General features: G+C 38.0%; 2 protein-coding genes across 3 annotated transcripts; both read left to right on the plus strand.

Annotated features, from left to right (window-relative positions):
- Positions 1 to 361: 361 nt before the first annotated feature.
- LOC135695164 (PHD finger protein 24) lies at positions 362 to 9,577 on the plus strand. Of its 2 annotated transcripts, none has more exons than XM_065214156.2 (7): positions 362 to 2,171; positions 3,594 to 3,809; positions 6,045 to 6,267; positions 6,899 to 7,090; positions 7,798 to 7,873; positions 8,121 to 8,320; positions 8,783 to 9,577. In XM_065214156.2, exons 2-7 carry the CDS (start codon positions 3,652 to 3,654, stop codon positions 9,281 to 9,283), a joined length of 1,350 nt encoding a protein of 449 aa, XP_065070228.2. In that variant the 5' UTR covers positions 362 to 2,171; positions 3,594 to 3,651; the 3' UTR covers positions 9,284 to 9,577. The 2 variants fall into 2 exon arrangements, with proteins under 2 accessions (XP_065070228.2, XP_065070229.2); XM_065214157.2 differs by having other exon boundaries at positions 3,597 to 3,809.
- A 1,039-nt stretch (positions 9,578 to 10,616) lies between these two features.
- On the plus strand, positions 10,617 to 15,573 carry LOC135695161 (uncharacterized). The gene is made up of 4 exons (XM_065214154.2): positions 10,617 to 12,036; positions 12,869 to 13,153; positions 13,448 to 13,551; positions 14,581 to 15,573. The coding sequence occupies exons 1-4, from the start codon at positions 10,768 to 10,770 to the stop codon at positions 15,284 to 15,286; spliced, it is 2,364 nt and encodes a 787-aa protein (XP_065070226.2). The 5' UTR covers positions 10,617 to 10,767; the 3' UTR covers positions 15,287 to 15,573.
- Positions 15,574 to 15,937: the final 364 nt, after the last annotated feature.

Below are 15,937 nucleotides of genomic sequence, written 5' to 3' on the forward strand. Positions count from 1 at the left end.
ACAGCCACCAGACTAAGTGCCCACCCAAAATATCTATAGCCCACTGAAACTTGATTACTGATATTAAATGTTCAAAATAGAAATTTAATAAAATCATAAAAACGAAAAAGCCGCCATTGTGTAGACAAAAGGAGTTCGTTTTCTCTCTTGGACTCCATTGGTAATTTTTCTTTAGGCTCGCGGCACTGATTGGTCAACTATACCGGTCTTGTGCTTGCGTTTTTCTGATTGGCCTATTTCGATCCACAACTGGGTATATATTTTTCAAACGTGTTTTTTTTTCGGAACCTATTCTGACGTTTTATGCTCTGAGGAGTGTCAGACGAAAAAGCTTTAAGTATGTTGTAAAATGTTTGCTTTTTTCAAAGCCATTTTAGAAATTTAATATGCTACATTGATCACAAGAGGCTTCTTACTTTCCATTGATCAATGTTGCAAATGACATTTTATTTTCAATCGATTAATTGTAATAATTAATCTTAATTAGGTTCAGATGCAAGTAGATGCTTGGGTATTTAACCCTGAGGACAACTGAACTGGCTGTTCGGAAAAGTTCGTTAGCATGGTCATGGTTACTGCAGTATAAAAATACATTTTGGTCATCTTCTGGTCTCTTTGGGCGCCAGAAATGGATTGTTGCATTCAAACTTTTGTGCGATACACTCATTTTTTATAAGAAACAAAGGTCGATGATGAGTACTCCAGTTTCTTAATGCTCTGACAATTTCAATACGCATTGTTTCTTAAGAGTTTCTTAATTATTATATCATGAATGATGTTCTGAAATGTTCGTGACCTTTTTTATCACGTCAAGAAATTCGATTCCGTTATGATGCTGTATTTAGATGTGGGAAGTATATCTTTATCCCTTGTGTCTCGAGTTCTAGGCTAACAGGGCAATCATGTTCTTTGATTTTACAAAATTTCGTTGTTCTCAGTTTTCAGCACGATTTAATAGTTTCCTCATTTTTTTGCTTCGAGTACTGAAGTTTCCTAATTTTTTCGGACTGTCCAGTACTCGTTTCTTATAAAAAAATGAGTGTTGTCAGACTCGTTTGGTTGTAGACAATTAAAAAAGTGGAAAAGAGAATAGGAATAAATTCTAGAAAAAGTAAAAGATGTCAGGCCCCTTTTTTGCAAAACAATAGAGCCTTTTTCAAAATCTTTTGTTATGATTGTGAAATTTTTCCTTGGCTCACCCACTTTCTTAACTACGTCGGAGCCCATGATATAGTGACCAACTGCCTTTGAAGGTCATGCTATGCCCTAAAAACTACAAATTAACACAAGAGTCCATATATAAGATCTAGGCAAGATTAGAACTTATCTAAGAGCTACGGTTTGCCCAGTTTTAAATACAACAAGATATTGAATGCCAAAAACAAAGTAGTGTTTTCAGGATTGATTACGACTACCTAGTATTGATTTGTACAAATTTGAGTATGGTTTTGAAACATTGTTTCTTGACAGCAAGATTTAGAAATGAGAGGAAGAAAGACCGCAGAACGAAGGATGGTGACAAGAGCAAAGTATCTTGTTTATCTCCCAGTTCCCCAGCATCAGGAAAACCCTGATAAACCCATTCATAAAGTCCAGTATTGGTATGGAACTTATGAACTGCCAAGCAACCACGTTGTTTTGAATTCAGAACATATCGAAGCCGGGAAGTCCTTCGATCGCCTTCAACCATTGCACTTTATTCCTTTGCACTTCTTTCCACGTGGCTCTGATTAGATTATGAATACACCAAAAAGATATTGATTTTGAGGCCAACAACTAATTTCTAGGACAGTAATACTCTTCGTGTATCTTTTGCTGTGATCAAAATGATTAGAATAAACCCGCTTATAATAATAGAGCACAAAAAGATAAAATAGGCATGTTTGTAGTAACCAAAGGCAACAGGAGCGTGACTGTCAATTTCCTGTTTACTCATTCATTCTTGATCACATAGTGCTGATCTTGCATCAATGTTTACTCGCTTCTATATTTCTGTTTGATCTTGCTATGTTCAGTGCAACCGAACGGACTCGGAACATTATATTTGTTTTTAACAACATTGACATTAATACAGGTACTGCTTTAAGCCTCTGGTGAAATTGCATCAAGCAGATGACTTAAATAAGCCTGTATCATTGAAAGGATAATGCAAGAATGACATAAACTTTGAGGTACGTGTGTGTCATTTATTTGCCTTTGTCTTTAGATAGAAATGCTAAATCTTAGTTTGAATTGAATCGACCTTTCTATAATTTTATGACAAATCTTAAAACTCTACTAGCTACTCCAAGTTACTCTTTAAAAACTCCTTCCTTTCTTGACAATAACCATTTCCAGCAAGATGTTGCATACCGAGCAAGGATGAGAAAGGTTTTAATTAATGATGCCGAATCTTGAGGAAAATAAATCTTTGTGATATTCACGGTGTAGGAAGAGGAAACAGTTAGTCCAGTGGTAATGTTTTAAAGTACTGAAAAGCCTGTTATTTACGTTGGATTCGCAGGTAATTTTGAAGCGCAGAACTATGCAAACGAGGCTTGGTCCCAAAAATAGCAATCTTAACTATCTGGACATTGCCTGATCTAGAGACTTTCTAGCAAGCTGAAGAAGTTGACGTCATATCCACTAACATAAATGCATATCAAAACTTTGTATCATAGCAATGTTAAACAAAGTGCATCATTTTGCCTACTTTTCCGGGCACACAAAACACGCTCTTTATCATATCTATGACTAGAAATAATGAATAATCGCAGCAATAGCGCGCGATGCAGGTGTTTGTGATATCATGTGACACGTCATAGGCCCGTTCACACCGCTCCGTTTTCATAAAAAAACGAAGTAAAAACTATCAATTTTTGCCATGCTTTCACACTACTCTGCTATGAAACGGAGTCACTTGAAAGCGCAAATGAATATGGAAACTTTTGAGTACTGGATACGATCTGTTTTCAGTGTGAACACCAAATCGGATACATTTAAATACGCTAACAACAGCAACAACTTACGTGCTTTCTAGCCAGCCAATTTCAGACATTTCAATTGTGAAATTCACAATGGACGGTTGCTTTAAAAAATGACCTCTGATTAAAAACGAGGCCAACGACGTCCTTTTCACTGGGGCAGTGTGAACACTTTACGAATTCATAGTGTATTCATTTGAAAACTGACATCTTTGAACGGACATCGTATTCACCAACGAAAACGGAGAGAAAGAATACGGAGCAGCGTAAACGTAGCATTAATCGCTTAAATGACTGCGTGTTGCGCAAGCGTGATTGCTTGCTCCTTCGCCATGCGCAACAAAACAACCGTTAAGTTCCACTGTAAGAGAACTTTGATTCAACTCTTGCTTTGAAATATTATGCTTTGGAAAAGCCAACGCATATCGCCCACCTAAAAGCAATTCTATTTTTTGTACAACTGAATACATTAAATCACCTTGGTGCTAATGTGTTGATGACTGAATGGTTAGACTGAATTAATTGCGGTCTCTTGGTATTAAGGAATTTTCGGCAAACGTGTTGAAACGTCACTCATACTGAGCACGGTTAAGCCATCTCTTCTACACTACGAAACGTTGTTCTTTTCAGTAGTGTTCAACTGGCCTATCTTAGTATAGGAGAACTGTTCAACGGGGAGATTTTCAGGATGGGTTCCGGGCCAAGCAGCGCTAAAAAAAGCCATCTTGTCACTAAAGTTCAAGCTGTCGTTGCATTGACGCCAAGACGAAGGGTACCTTGTCAAAGTGGAGATGAAGCCACATCCAAGGGCAATGAATCTGCGAACGCAAGTGACTTTGTTACAAGGTATTTGCTTATGCAAAGTTGCAATTTAATGGTCTAATCTGCTGTATTTGCAATTTATTTGAAATGTTTAAAGCTCTTTTAAAGTAAGTTAAAAACAGTTGCATTGAAGATTATCAAATTGTTATTTGAAAACATCCATTTACACCGTTCTCGCTCATGGCCGGCTTCGTATGAAAAAGATAACTTGATATAAATAAGATTCCCGCGTCGTTTATTCTTGCCAAAATTTCTTACTAGGGCTGACAGATTACTTCACTGGTTAGGTGGAGGGGCAAAACGAATGAAAGGGCCAGAAAGTTACTATAAATGCACTGTTTCAAATAAAAATGAAGACGAAAATTGCAACCGAAAAATTTGGGAGTTCTTGTCCCTTCCTTAGTTTGGCTGTTTCCGTTGTTGGTTTAAAGTAGCTAAATTTTGCATTAGGCAGATCATGTGCAGCATACCAATCGTTCCTATAATTTTTTTCAAGTCATTGAATAGCTTCATCAATTTAAACTGAAATCATAAGAGTATTTCTAGAAATAGCTTCTGAGACAAGCATTATCCTAAAAAACCCTTGATGCGGAGAAGTTTGTTGCTCAAATATGAAGTTTCATAGATGCGGCCTTTATTTGGAATTACTTAAAGCCGCGGAATGAAAAGGAGGCTTTGCTGTTTTCAGAAGGATGATCGATACGTCTAATTTTTTATTACATTTCATGAGAAATTGTTCATCAATAAGTAAAAGTAGCATAGATATACGGTTCACCTAATGATCTAAAGCTTTGCGAAAATCCGTCATGGCAGGGGCGGCGTGGGGTGGTATTAAAGGTATTAGTCTAATACCATTTTATTTTCAAAGGAAGGCGACTTTGGGTCTCTGAGATTGCAGGAAATTTATTTTGCTTTTTGTACGCTGCCACTTTTTCACAACAATTTTATCGATGCGACCAGCTCTATTCATATAGCCAAGCTATATTTGCTTTTCTGTTCGTTGAATGAAAGCTTTCCTAATCCTCATTGAAATCTTTGAAAAGTGTAATCCATGCCGTAATCAGCAGCCCTGGCCATGGTATTAGCCTCCAAAAACTAATACACTGCCCCGAAATTTCTTTTGTCTGTTGTGGTCTGCATGACGTGAATTTCTCTTGTTGAGCCATGGTAGAAGAATGGGTGAACAGCAGTAAGGTATTAGTTTTTCATTTCTAATACTACGAGGGCCACTGTCAGTGGAAGGGACGGTGGAAAGATCCCCAGCTCTATTCTAAGGCCTCAGCTTATAGAAAAAATATTTCTGGAAATTAACTTTATGAATTTACAAAATGTAGCTGTACTTTTGCTAGCAATGCCTTTGGATGGATAATTTGATTGACAAAATTTAGACACTGAATATAAAGAGCAACAGTCATGAAATAATTTGTTTAAGCTAAAGGCAGTTGTAAAAGTTGTTTTGTTTGAACTGTATGTTTTGTAAAACTTCGATTCTATATGATTGTAGAATTCTCTCGGTTTCTCAAATCACATTATTTCTCTCGGTTTCTCAAATCAAATGATACATCTTACGTTTTTTTGCTGCATTACTCTAAAGTAAATCGCTCGCTTTATCGTAATAGAATCTCATTCGCGGGCCAAAAGCCTCATGGTATTAGAATTAATGGGCTAATACCTTGGGGCTCCATTACTGGGCAGCAAACCGCTGTATCAAAACACGATTTCGCTCGAGTAATTTGCCGCAGCCATAATTCATTTGTATTTCGTAGGACCGATCCTTCACCCAAAACTAGTAGGATGAACTACATTACCACAGGGTCATCAGTGTCTGGGGGGAGACAACGGGGGCCAGTGCCTTCAAATAATTTTGTAAGATATGGTATTGCCAAAAGCTATTTTAAACCATCATATCGAAAAGGTCATTTTGCCCACCTTCTTAAATAAGAACATATAAGCTCCACCCCTGTTAAATAGTTTCAGGACCTTGCAGGGGGACCTTCTTATGTCTTAATTTCGGAGGCTAATACCAATACTTTTCTACTCCCAGCCGCCCCTGCGTCATGGGCTATTCCAAATGCCGTCGTCGGCAAACTTTTGATAAGGACTCTCTCTGTGCTCACAACGTTTTAACCCCGCTTAAGGTTCCCACGTTCCATAGGTGCATGGGCTTTTTTACGAATAACGAATTTTTCACTAGCAATAAAGTTAAATGTAGAGTGTTTTACTTTACTTTTACTTTAAAGTTAAATGCAACATTTTCAGATCTTCAATTCGACGCAACGAACATAGGATGTCTTACAATGATACATCGAGGGCATGGAAAGCTTTAAACAAAATCGTAAGCGATCATGACGATCCTTTTGAAGAGGACCCGTCAATCGAGCCAACGCGATATCAGAAACAAATATCTACAACCGAAAATGGTCATGACTGCAATCAGAATCAAGAAGAAAATCCAATGCTCCTTTATTGCGCAAAAAGAGAGGTATCTTATACCTTACATGTTGTTTCTTTTTGAACTGCTTGAAATAACAATGAATTACATAACTAGTTATTTAGTTATCCATAGACCCCGTCTTTACGAATGCGTCTTAATGTGTAGAATTAACAGTGTTATAACCTATCAATATGTCCGTTAACTCGTTTATATTGAATTGCTTGGCAATCGCAGTAAAAATAACAAGGCAAGTTAATTATCCGTAGGTCCAATCTCCACGAGTGCGTTTTCAATGGCAAAAGCAACCTATTCTTCGTAGTTTTGCCTCCCATTTACACGGCAAAAACCTGAGTCAACAAACCTGAGGGTGAAAATGCAAATATATGCCGTCCAGAGTCTTGCATCTTTGGCAAACGAATCGTTTCAATGTAGAAAACATTTGCAAACCTTTGTCGAGGAAGATCATGTAAATAGTGTTTTAGATTGCAAGTGTAGGGTTTTTAGAAACGAGACGTGTTGCTGAAGTCTTTGTTTAACCATGGGTATCTCAAATGCAAGGTTTATGGGTATCAATGTACCTGTTGGCACTAAGACTTCCAAGTGATTCAGAAGTTGTCTGCCAGTGTTGTATCTTATTGTTACTTAAAATAAAGTTGATTGTTATCTTTTTAATCCCAAGTTAAAAAGGGACGAAGATTGTCATTACTGTGGAACAAATGTCAGTCTGAAAGGAACATTGCATGGTTGCAGAATATGTGACAAGATATTCCATCGATCCTGCTTAGAACGAAAATGTTTTCTAAATGATGAACTGTCGATTGAAGCACTTGGCGAATCAGAAAACGAAGTCGGCTGGAGCTGCCCTACCTGTGTGAGTAACGCACATTGCTCTACACAGACTCTCATTAGCTGCCAATTATATAACAGCCTTAACTGTTTCAGTATAAAAAGCAGCATTCGTAACATCACTTCTTCTTTTAATAATAAGCATAAGCCCGTAGCAAGATCCTTGGGGGACTCCTCTTTCCTCACAAAACCTGAAAAATCGCTGTGACGTAAGATACGATGCCGTCTATGTTGTATTAAACATGATCAATCTGAAAACCAGCAGTTTCACCTGAGCTATGTTTATCTAGCAGGCTTAGCAAGATTTGCTCATCTACCGAATCAAATATTTTATCGACCAGATTTGCAAGCACTCCTAGTTGAAATGAAAGTAACATATATCCGGTACTCTTTTTTGGTGCCATCTTTTACAAGAATCACTTTGGTCCTTTAGTTTACAAAATAACTAGCGTGGATTGACTTCCATGTAACTTGTCGTTATCCTGTCTTGTCGTTATCCTTTCATTCTCTAATTATAGTGGAAAAAATATGAAATTCTGATAATGCCAAAATGTATGAGAAATAATGAAAGAGTTATTTTTCTCTGAAAAATCAAAGAAGATAGGATTGCCATTGGCTGCAGTAACAATGCCTGTCTTTCCATTTGCTCCGAATTTGATAATGTTGCTAATATGAATGGGTACGAAAAAACCTAATTTAATGTCAATGAAAGTTACACTATCTCATCCGTAGGAGGACATTTTCAGTTTATTGGACGAAAACGAGAAGAATCACGTGATCGAGGCCTTTGATGAGATGGTTGGAAATGGTAGGAATTTTGACTAAATGTCGAGATTATGTCGTTTGTTCCTTTATTTGCTAGCTTGAGTCTTTTTCTTTGCTAGAGTGAATACCTTCTCGTCAGCTTTTGTCCCTTACTTTGCCAGTTTTTGTCCCTTGTTTTCTAGATTCAATACTTTTCTGCCAGCTTTTGCCCCTTTTTTGCCTGTTTTTGGTATTTGATTTGCTTGCTTCTGTGTTTTGCTTAACTTTGTGCATTGATTTGGTTTTTCCAGAAACTTCTGTGGATGTGAAGAGATACCTAGAGCACAGAAGGGAATCGTATCGAAATCTCGTCGGAATAGACATGTCTGCGCAACGAGAAGGGCAAGAGATTAGGATATTTGAAGAAATAGACAGTGATCACTCGGGTACAATTGAATGGTGGGAATACGCACGATCAACGTGTATGAGGCTACTCAGCAGGCGCAAGCAGGTATTATTATAACTACACTATACAATTTATTATTTTTAGGGAGAAGGCTGAAGAAAGCTGCTTTTCAAATGTTTGCTTTGCTTTGAGAGTAGAGTCGAGAATACGAACATTGGTTTTGGAGGAAAGCAAATTAAAACCCTCTTGTGGATTTAGAGTTGCGTATCACAGAAGAGATTTATGTTATGAGCATGCCAGGTAGCATTTTCGCCATATTTTGTCATTTAACTTAGATGCATTCTATATGCTATTTTTATCGTGTCATTCCATAAGGAACTAAAGCTATATTTTGTTGGTGTTGAGGAATAAGGCAGGGGAATTATTCAATTGACCCCTACAGAAAATCTTCATGTTTTGTTATAATACCACATGTACTGGATTATATTTTGTACATAAAACATTTCTTAAGAATTTTTGCTGCATTTTTACGGAATTCGTTTCATCCATCTGTATGTTTATCTACAGGAGGATCTTTTGGAGCTAATAACACCACGTGAAGTAGCAAGACTTGAATCATTCTTCAAGAAATACGATAAAAAGGAAACAGGCGTAGTAACTCTTTCTATAGCCAGAGTCATTTATGGAAAGTGGATGCTTTCGCTTGTCAAGGATGGAGATTTGAATGTTCCTAATGAATGGCTAGGTGAACTGCCTGCTGAGTGGCTTGGCATTCCAAAACGAGGGTCGATTAGAAGAAAAGAGACAGAAGTAACATGGCAGGAATTCTTGCACATGAACGCGTTTCACATTATTTGTGCTCGGCTAAATACTGTGAAGGGTAAGCCCCAATTACCAACGATAAATGAGGCAATTCGTGCTGTTGCTGAACAAAATGAAGATAAAGGTGGAGAGAAAGTTTCAAATTTGCAAACTGAAGTTCTAAAAGAAAGCCAAGAAAATGAGGAGGAAGATGAAATGGACCCATTGGAGAAAATAAAGATGCGATTGAAAAACAAAGTCTCGTGATCCTTGAATCTGCTTTTGTTTTTTATCGATGCCAAGATAGCCCTTGGCCACATAGCTCCAGGATAATACTTAATACCTGAATTACACCTATTTGCATATTAATAATTACGTAAGTGAATGGTATGGTTAGAAAGGTTTACAGCCCGTTTGTTTATGTGTTGACTACTGTTGTTTACCACAAGTGTATCATAGGGTCGATTTCGTATTTTCGTCAAAGGTTGATGTATATCCCATTCCATTTCGCTGAGGGAGGTACTCGATATACGAAATTTTCCAAGGTTCTACTCAAAGCCAGCAAGTGTATTCCAAGGCCGTGTAAGTCTTTATTTCTAATACCCTTGCAGGTTTGACATCATATTTTCGCAAGCCAATTCCCTGTACAAAAATTGGTTAACAACCACCCCCCCCCCCCCCCGGTATTCCGGGTATTTGTCCTTGTTACAGTCACAAACGTAAAATTTGGACTCTTTTCTCAATGGACAAGGGTATTTTGAGCAATCGAGGCTCCTGATGCCTGCCTTACCAATTGCGACACTTTTTTGTAAAAATCTCAGCTTTCTTACTGTCTATCTTTGTACATATTTTTATCATCCTGTAAAAAATCTCAGCGTAGTTTATGCATCGATATATTTTGCGCGATGTTTTTCATCTATTAGCTTATTGCAATTGCAAGGTTTAAAAACATTGTACAGCCTTTGATAGCTATGGTTGCTAAATAAAACATTGCTTTTTCGTATTTTTTAGCTCCAGATTGGTATCACATCGTATTTACTCACTAGATATGATTAAATGCATACATGGGCCTAAGCAATGTTTTTCTTTGTTAAAAGCTAATGAAATGCTTGGTACGAGCTTCATACTTTTTAACACTTTTTCTAACTCAAGCTAAGTACGTGTAAAGTACAGCTTTAATATAATACCTGAAAACTCCTGCTAATAAAAATCAAGGTAATTTGACTACGGTTGACGACAGGTGCTTTGATTGAATGAGAGGACCGTTCGAGCGCGTAACCAAGACCACAAGCAGTCGCAACCACAGTCGTAAACAATTTACGAACCGAAGGCGCGGCACTAGGCTACTTCAAAGTTAAAATGCTTTCTTCTTAACACTTTCCCGTGGATTTTCGGCATTTAGAAGAATACCAGTAGCTTTTCTGTGTCTATTTTACGAAGCATTGGCGCATTTGTTTGGCCAACCTGCTTGCTAACTTCAATGAATAAAGCTTATCCAGATGGAGATGCTAAGCGCGCAACGTATAACGAGTTTGTCAATGACTCATAAATCCTGGATGCAAATTGCATACGCGCACCCGTAAAAAAAGCGACGCTCGAAAACCAGATTCGTTGATTGTAAACATGAAGGGTTTGTTGTGCAAAGCTTAGCCGCATAATATCAAACTTACTGTAAATCAGAAATAGAAAGTGCCAAATCATTCCGCTTTTGACGAAATCGTGTTGTATCATGATAGAGGTTTGAAGGCAAAATGGGCGAGTTTTTGGGCCTTATTTTAACCATTATTTGCTGTACAGTTTCATTGGAAGCTAAAAAATCGTGGCATAATGAACGGAGATCACACGTGCTTCGACATTCGCCAAAAGGATCAGGGACAACTGCAAACGAACAAAAGGCTACAAACCCACAGTTAGGGACTGCAAAGGAATTCCCAGGCAGTTACACGTCGTATGCAACACCGCAAAATCCTCATGCCTATCAAAAGTATCCTCCCTTCCAAGCGCAAGTTTCGCAGCAAAGTTCTTCAGCTGTAAAGGGAGATCTGCCTCGGGAGAAGTCCAAAGGTGCTGCAAAGAAGATTGCAAAAACTATGAACTTAACGATGCTAGAAGAAAGATTAAGAGAAGTTGATGGGGGCAAAATCGTACATCATAATTACGAGCAGCTGACTTGGTTTTTGAAATATTTCGCGGAGCAGTACACAGAGATAACGAGATTGTATTCAATAGGATCCACAGTGCAAAACAGACAGTTATGGGTTATGGAAATAACTGACAACCCAGGCGTTCATGAGCCTGGTGAACCAGAGGTAAAGTACATTGGAAACATTCACGGTAATGAGGTTATTGGTCGCGAGATACTATTGCAGTTCGTCAAGTATCTTTGCGAGGGGTACCGAAAATCAGATAAGATCACTGCATTGGTGAATTCGACAAGAATACACATCTTGCCTAGTATGAATCCAGATGGGTACGAAATGGCTTCAGTAAGGTCACATGATCTTGGAAGGCTCAATTCCAATGGTGTTGACTTGAACAGGAATTTCCCTGATCAGTTCTTTAATTCATTCAGCTCCAATGCTGACCCAGAATTAGAAACGAAAGCTGTTATAAACTGGCTAAAAAAATACCCCTTTGTGTTGTCAGCAAGCTTCCATAGTGGGGCACTCGTTGTGTCCTACCCTTACGACGATTCACCATCGGGGCAAAGTATTTACAGCTCGACCCCAGACGACGATGTATTCAGGCAACTTGCGAAGGCGTATTCTGAGAACCATCCCACAATGCATTTAGCCAATTCAAAAGAAAACTGCAGTCACCCTATGAAGCGTTTCATTGACGGAATCACTAACGGGGCAGCATGGGCCAGTATTTCTGGTGGTATGCAGGATTACAATTATGTTGTACATAATTGCATGGAAGTAACTGTTGAGCTTGGCTGTCATAAATTTCCAAGTATATCTTGGCTGGCGCATTCATGGGAACAGAACAGGAAAGCTCTTGTTTCCTACATCTCTATGGTACGATGGTTTTTTATCTTCTTATAGTTTAGTTTAGAGCTGCAATCTCTGTTAAATGTCATCGGAAGCCCTGCATTAAGTGAAATATTTTGGACAATAAAAATTTTCAACATCAAGACAAAGAACAATTTCCTTTTTCCTAAAAAACAATTTGGTTGAAAAGCCTTTTTCTTAAGTTATGCAGTCAAACTAAATCGAATGAATTTCCAATTCTGAAACTCTTGCTATTCGACCTTGTTTAAAGGGGAGTGCCAATGACGATAAGCAAACATTTTGCGAAGTGTGCGAAGACTTTTTGCAGGCATTGTACGTGCTGCAGTTTCTTTGCATAGTAAAATACCAAATTGTTCTTTGCTCAGTCAAAAGACTTTGATACAAAAAAACAAATCGTACGTCAATTTAGCTTCTTCAAATAACGGTCGCTGAAAAGTTTTGGAGCAGTTTTTATGTCTCGATCAGCTAGAACATTGAAAATTCCAAACTGATGCTTTGATGTTGTGTAACAATCATGAATTACGGTGAAGCGGATGCAAAACAGAGTGGTTATAAATGGAACAGGCTGTAAACAAGTTATCTTAATTATAATTTAATTTGAAGTAAACATTGACAATACATTTATCACAGCTAAAAAGCCAAGAAGAAGATTTTTTGGAATCTGCTTTTATTAAGGAAACAGACAGGATAACAAAGCATATTTTTCCTGGATGAGAGTGAATGATATTGTTGTTGCTTTTAAAACATATAAAATTTAAACCAGGGACCAGATATCGGGGTTTTTACAACCAGTCAATGTGCCAAAAATCCTTGTATTACAAATATTTGTATTCTACAGGCACACCGAGGAATAAAAGGATTTGTGAAGGATCAAGATGGAAAGCCTATCAAAGGTGCGACCATAAGTATAGGGGATCGAAGGCATGACGTCATCAGTGCTAAAGATGGCGACTTTTGGAGACTGCTTGTACCAGGCACATATGACGTCACAGTACGAGCAAAGGGCATGAAGCCATCTACCAAGTCAGTTGAGGTTGCACCAGGGATTGTCACCACTGCTAATTTTACACTCCAACCGAAGCAAATTGATGGACTGGAGGAGACACTTGGACATGTTAACCGAGTAAGTTTGCAAACGCTGATTTTCATTATCAGAGCCTTTGCGTTGAAGTACATATCATCGTTAAGAGGCTGAAAGGTTAGAGCTATTCAAGATAAAGCCATTCAAATCTATTAGAGCCACAGTATTATAAAGAATGGTTTTATACTTAAGTTTTTGGAATAACTTTGACTACTAAGACGCTTTTTTTCTACCATGTCAATTCTTTCTACCAGAAATATAATTTTGTAGACCTCTGGATATTTTTCTGGAGAAGTTCTGCATCCTTTTTCAATCTTGTCTCTTTCCATTATTCAGGCCACTTTATTCACACACGATCTGATATATCGCTATGATGGACGAGACTCCGGCGATATTGGACCAAAAGACCAAATCCAAAAGGTTGAACAGAATCAGAAAGGGTGAGTAGTTATTCAGAAAATTTTCTGTTCAAATTTTTCTGCAATGATGCCACAAACGAAACTTCCTTACTCGCTTAATCACCCTGATTGGCTAATTTTCTTTTGCTATGAAATCTGTCACCTTGTTGATGATGTGTTGCTTTAAAAAATGAAAAGGGACCAACCGTTCAAGGCGAAAGAAACGGAAAGAGAAGAACTGCTTTCAGCCTCCTCACAAAAACGTGGCCATACAAGTTTAATTCAGAGGGCATTTTACTTATTTACAAAAGGCTCATCTTTTCTCAAAAAGAAATGAAAGACTATTTTCATTTTCCAATATCTTAAAAAGTTATTTTAAGAAGCTATATGGAGTTTTTCAAAGCTTAAACCCTTACTTTTCAAGGCAGTGCAAGTAAGAATGAATTGTAAATAAGACGAAAGCATTGCGTTTTCCTTTGTGCGCATCAGTACTCAAATTTGCTCTTACTTCTGCAGTTCTATAATTCGCTTTTTGAGTTCTCAAAACACCAGATAAAGATTATTATTTTCATTTGGATGAGCAGTATTTATAATTAAATATTGCAGTACAACTTCTAAAATGAAATTTGTAAGAAAGAGATTATCAAAATATCAGTCTGGTGGTTTCATGACCGTTGCTACATATGTTGTCATAATTTTGTTAATTTAGTTTTCATCGATCTTCGTGTAATGCTTCTCTTCTTTTAACTAAAATTCATCACCTTGATATCACAAACAGTATAGATAATTACAAGAAAGAAAGCTAGGATTTATGGGGAGAAGCAGGAAGTAGGCACAGCGGAGCGTTGAGAAAAATGGAGGGTCTAAGAAAGTGGGGGGGGGGGGCTAAAACCGAATAAAAAGAGGCTTTACTGCAGGTTCGTTTCATAGAATTTTTCGCAAAAAGTGGAGGGCTAGAACCCCCCAGCCCCGCTGCTCCGCGGTGCCTGGGAACAGTGAAGCTTAGGCCATATAAAAGCGAGTTTCTGTTTAGCAAAATGGTAATTTTTTGTTTTTGACATTTCTTTACAGGCGTGAAGGAATAACCGAGGAGCAGGATACTCTTGCTCAGCGAGAAAACGAAAATTTCGAGCCGGAGATATCAGGAAGTGGTTTGGAGGAGAGTGCTCAGGCGCAAAAATTAGCTGAGAACCTTGCAATAAACAACATCCCGTTGATCCGTGCACCCTCAGAAGGGACTGTTGTAAAGAGGAAGGTTTTTGGGCGACAAGAGGACCGCCATTATTTTGGAAATGGGGAGGCGTTCAAACGTAGCAAAATAAACAAGCCTACGTCCACTTCCGCAACAAGCAAAGGTTCCACAATAAGTGGCATAGACAGCAAGAAATCATCTGGAACGGGCTTAGAGAGTGCGACGAAGCCAACAACAAAAGCCACTGAAAATCCATCGAATGGCACGGATAGCTCCGCAGTAAAAGGCTCAAATTTGGACAGCGAAGCATTGAAACAGGTAGAGGAAAAACTCCACGTCAAGCCGAATATAGGGATGCATTTGAAATGCTCTGTCCCGGGCAAATCTGATCCCATCCGTGGGGTGCTTAAATGGTTTGGTCACATCACAAATCTTCCTCGAAGAAGCAGCGTTGTTGTTGCTGGTGTGGAACTCGAAAAGGAAGAAGATCTTGGCACTAACGGAACTTTCCTTGGGAAAAGGTACTTCGAGGCTGCTCCAAAACGAGGATACTTTGTACCGATCAAAAACTGTCATCCAGTTTAAAACTAGAACAGCTTTTTTAGAGAAATCGACAGAATTCTTTGTATAATAGCAAAATAACTTTTATTTTTTGATTTTCAAAATATGCACTTAAACGACGATGAATCGAGGTTTATTAGAGACTGTAGAATAGGATAGGAAAAGAAACTTTAATTAGCTTTGTGATGATGCCCAGCCTGGGCAATAGCTGGTTGGATATTGTGGATTACAATGTTAGACAAAAAGTTTTATGTCTCAATGTTTTTAATTTCGATGCTATTCAAGACGATATAGATTTATGAATACTTCAATTGTTGTTTCTCTTACATTGAATTCTACCCCAGATTTGTGCATTAGGAGTTCGCACGCTTTAGCTTAAATAAACTAATTTCATTCTTGTACCATGTCTCACGGGAAACAATAACATACGAAGTACTAGTCCAGTTTGTGCATACTTTGATCCCTGGAGTACATATTTGTGAAAAGAAATCCCATTGGAGGCTTGCTAAATCGAGCAAGGTAGACAACAACTACAACATGATTTCTTTAAGCTAGCACGAGTTGGTTTCAACCTGGACGTTTCTAGAACAACATTATGGCTGCGTTCATCATAATATACTGGACAAAACCATCAAGAAAAAGTTATTCAACTTTGTTCTATCAATGCCAATTGAT

Source organism: Rhopilema esculentum, chromosome 8 (assembly GCF_057945365.1).
Source record: "Rhopilema esculentum isolate cy_ngs chromosome 8, ASM5794536v1, whole genome shotgun sequence".
Lineage (NCBI taxonomy): Eukaryota > Metazoa > Cnidaria > Scyphozoa > Rhizostomeae > Rhizostomatidae > Rhopilema > Rhopilema esculentum.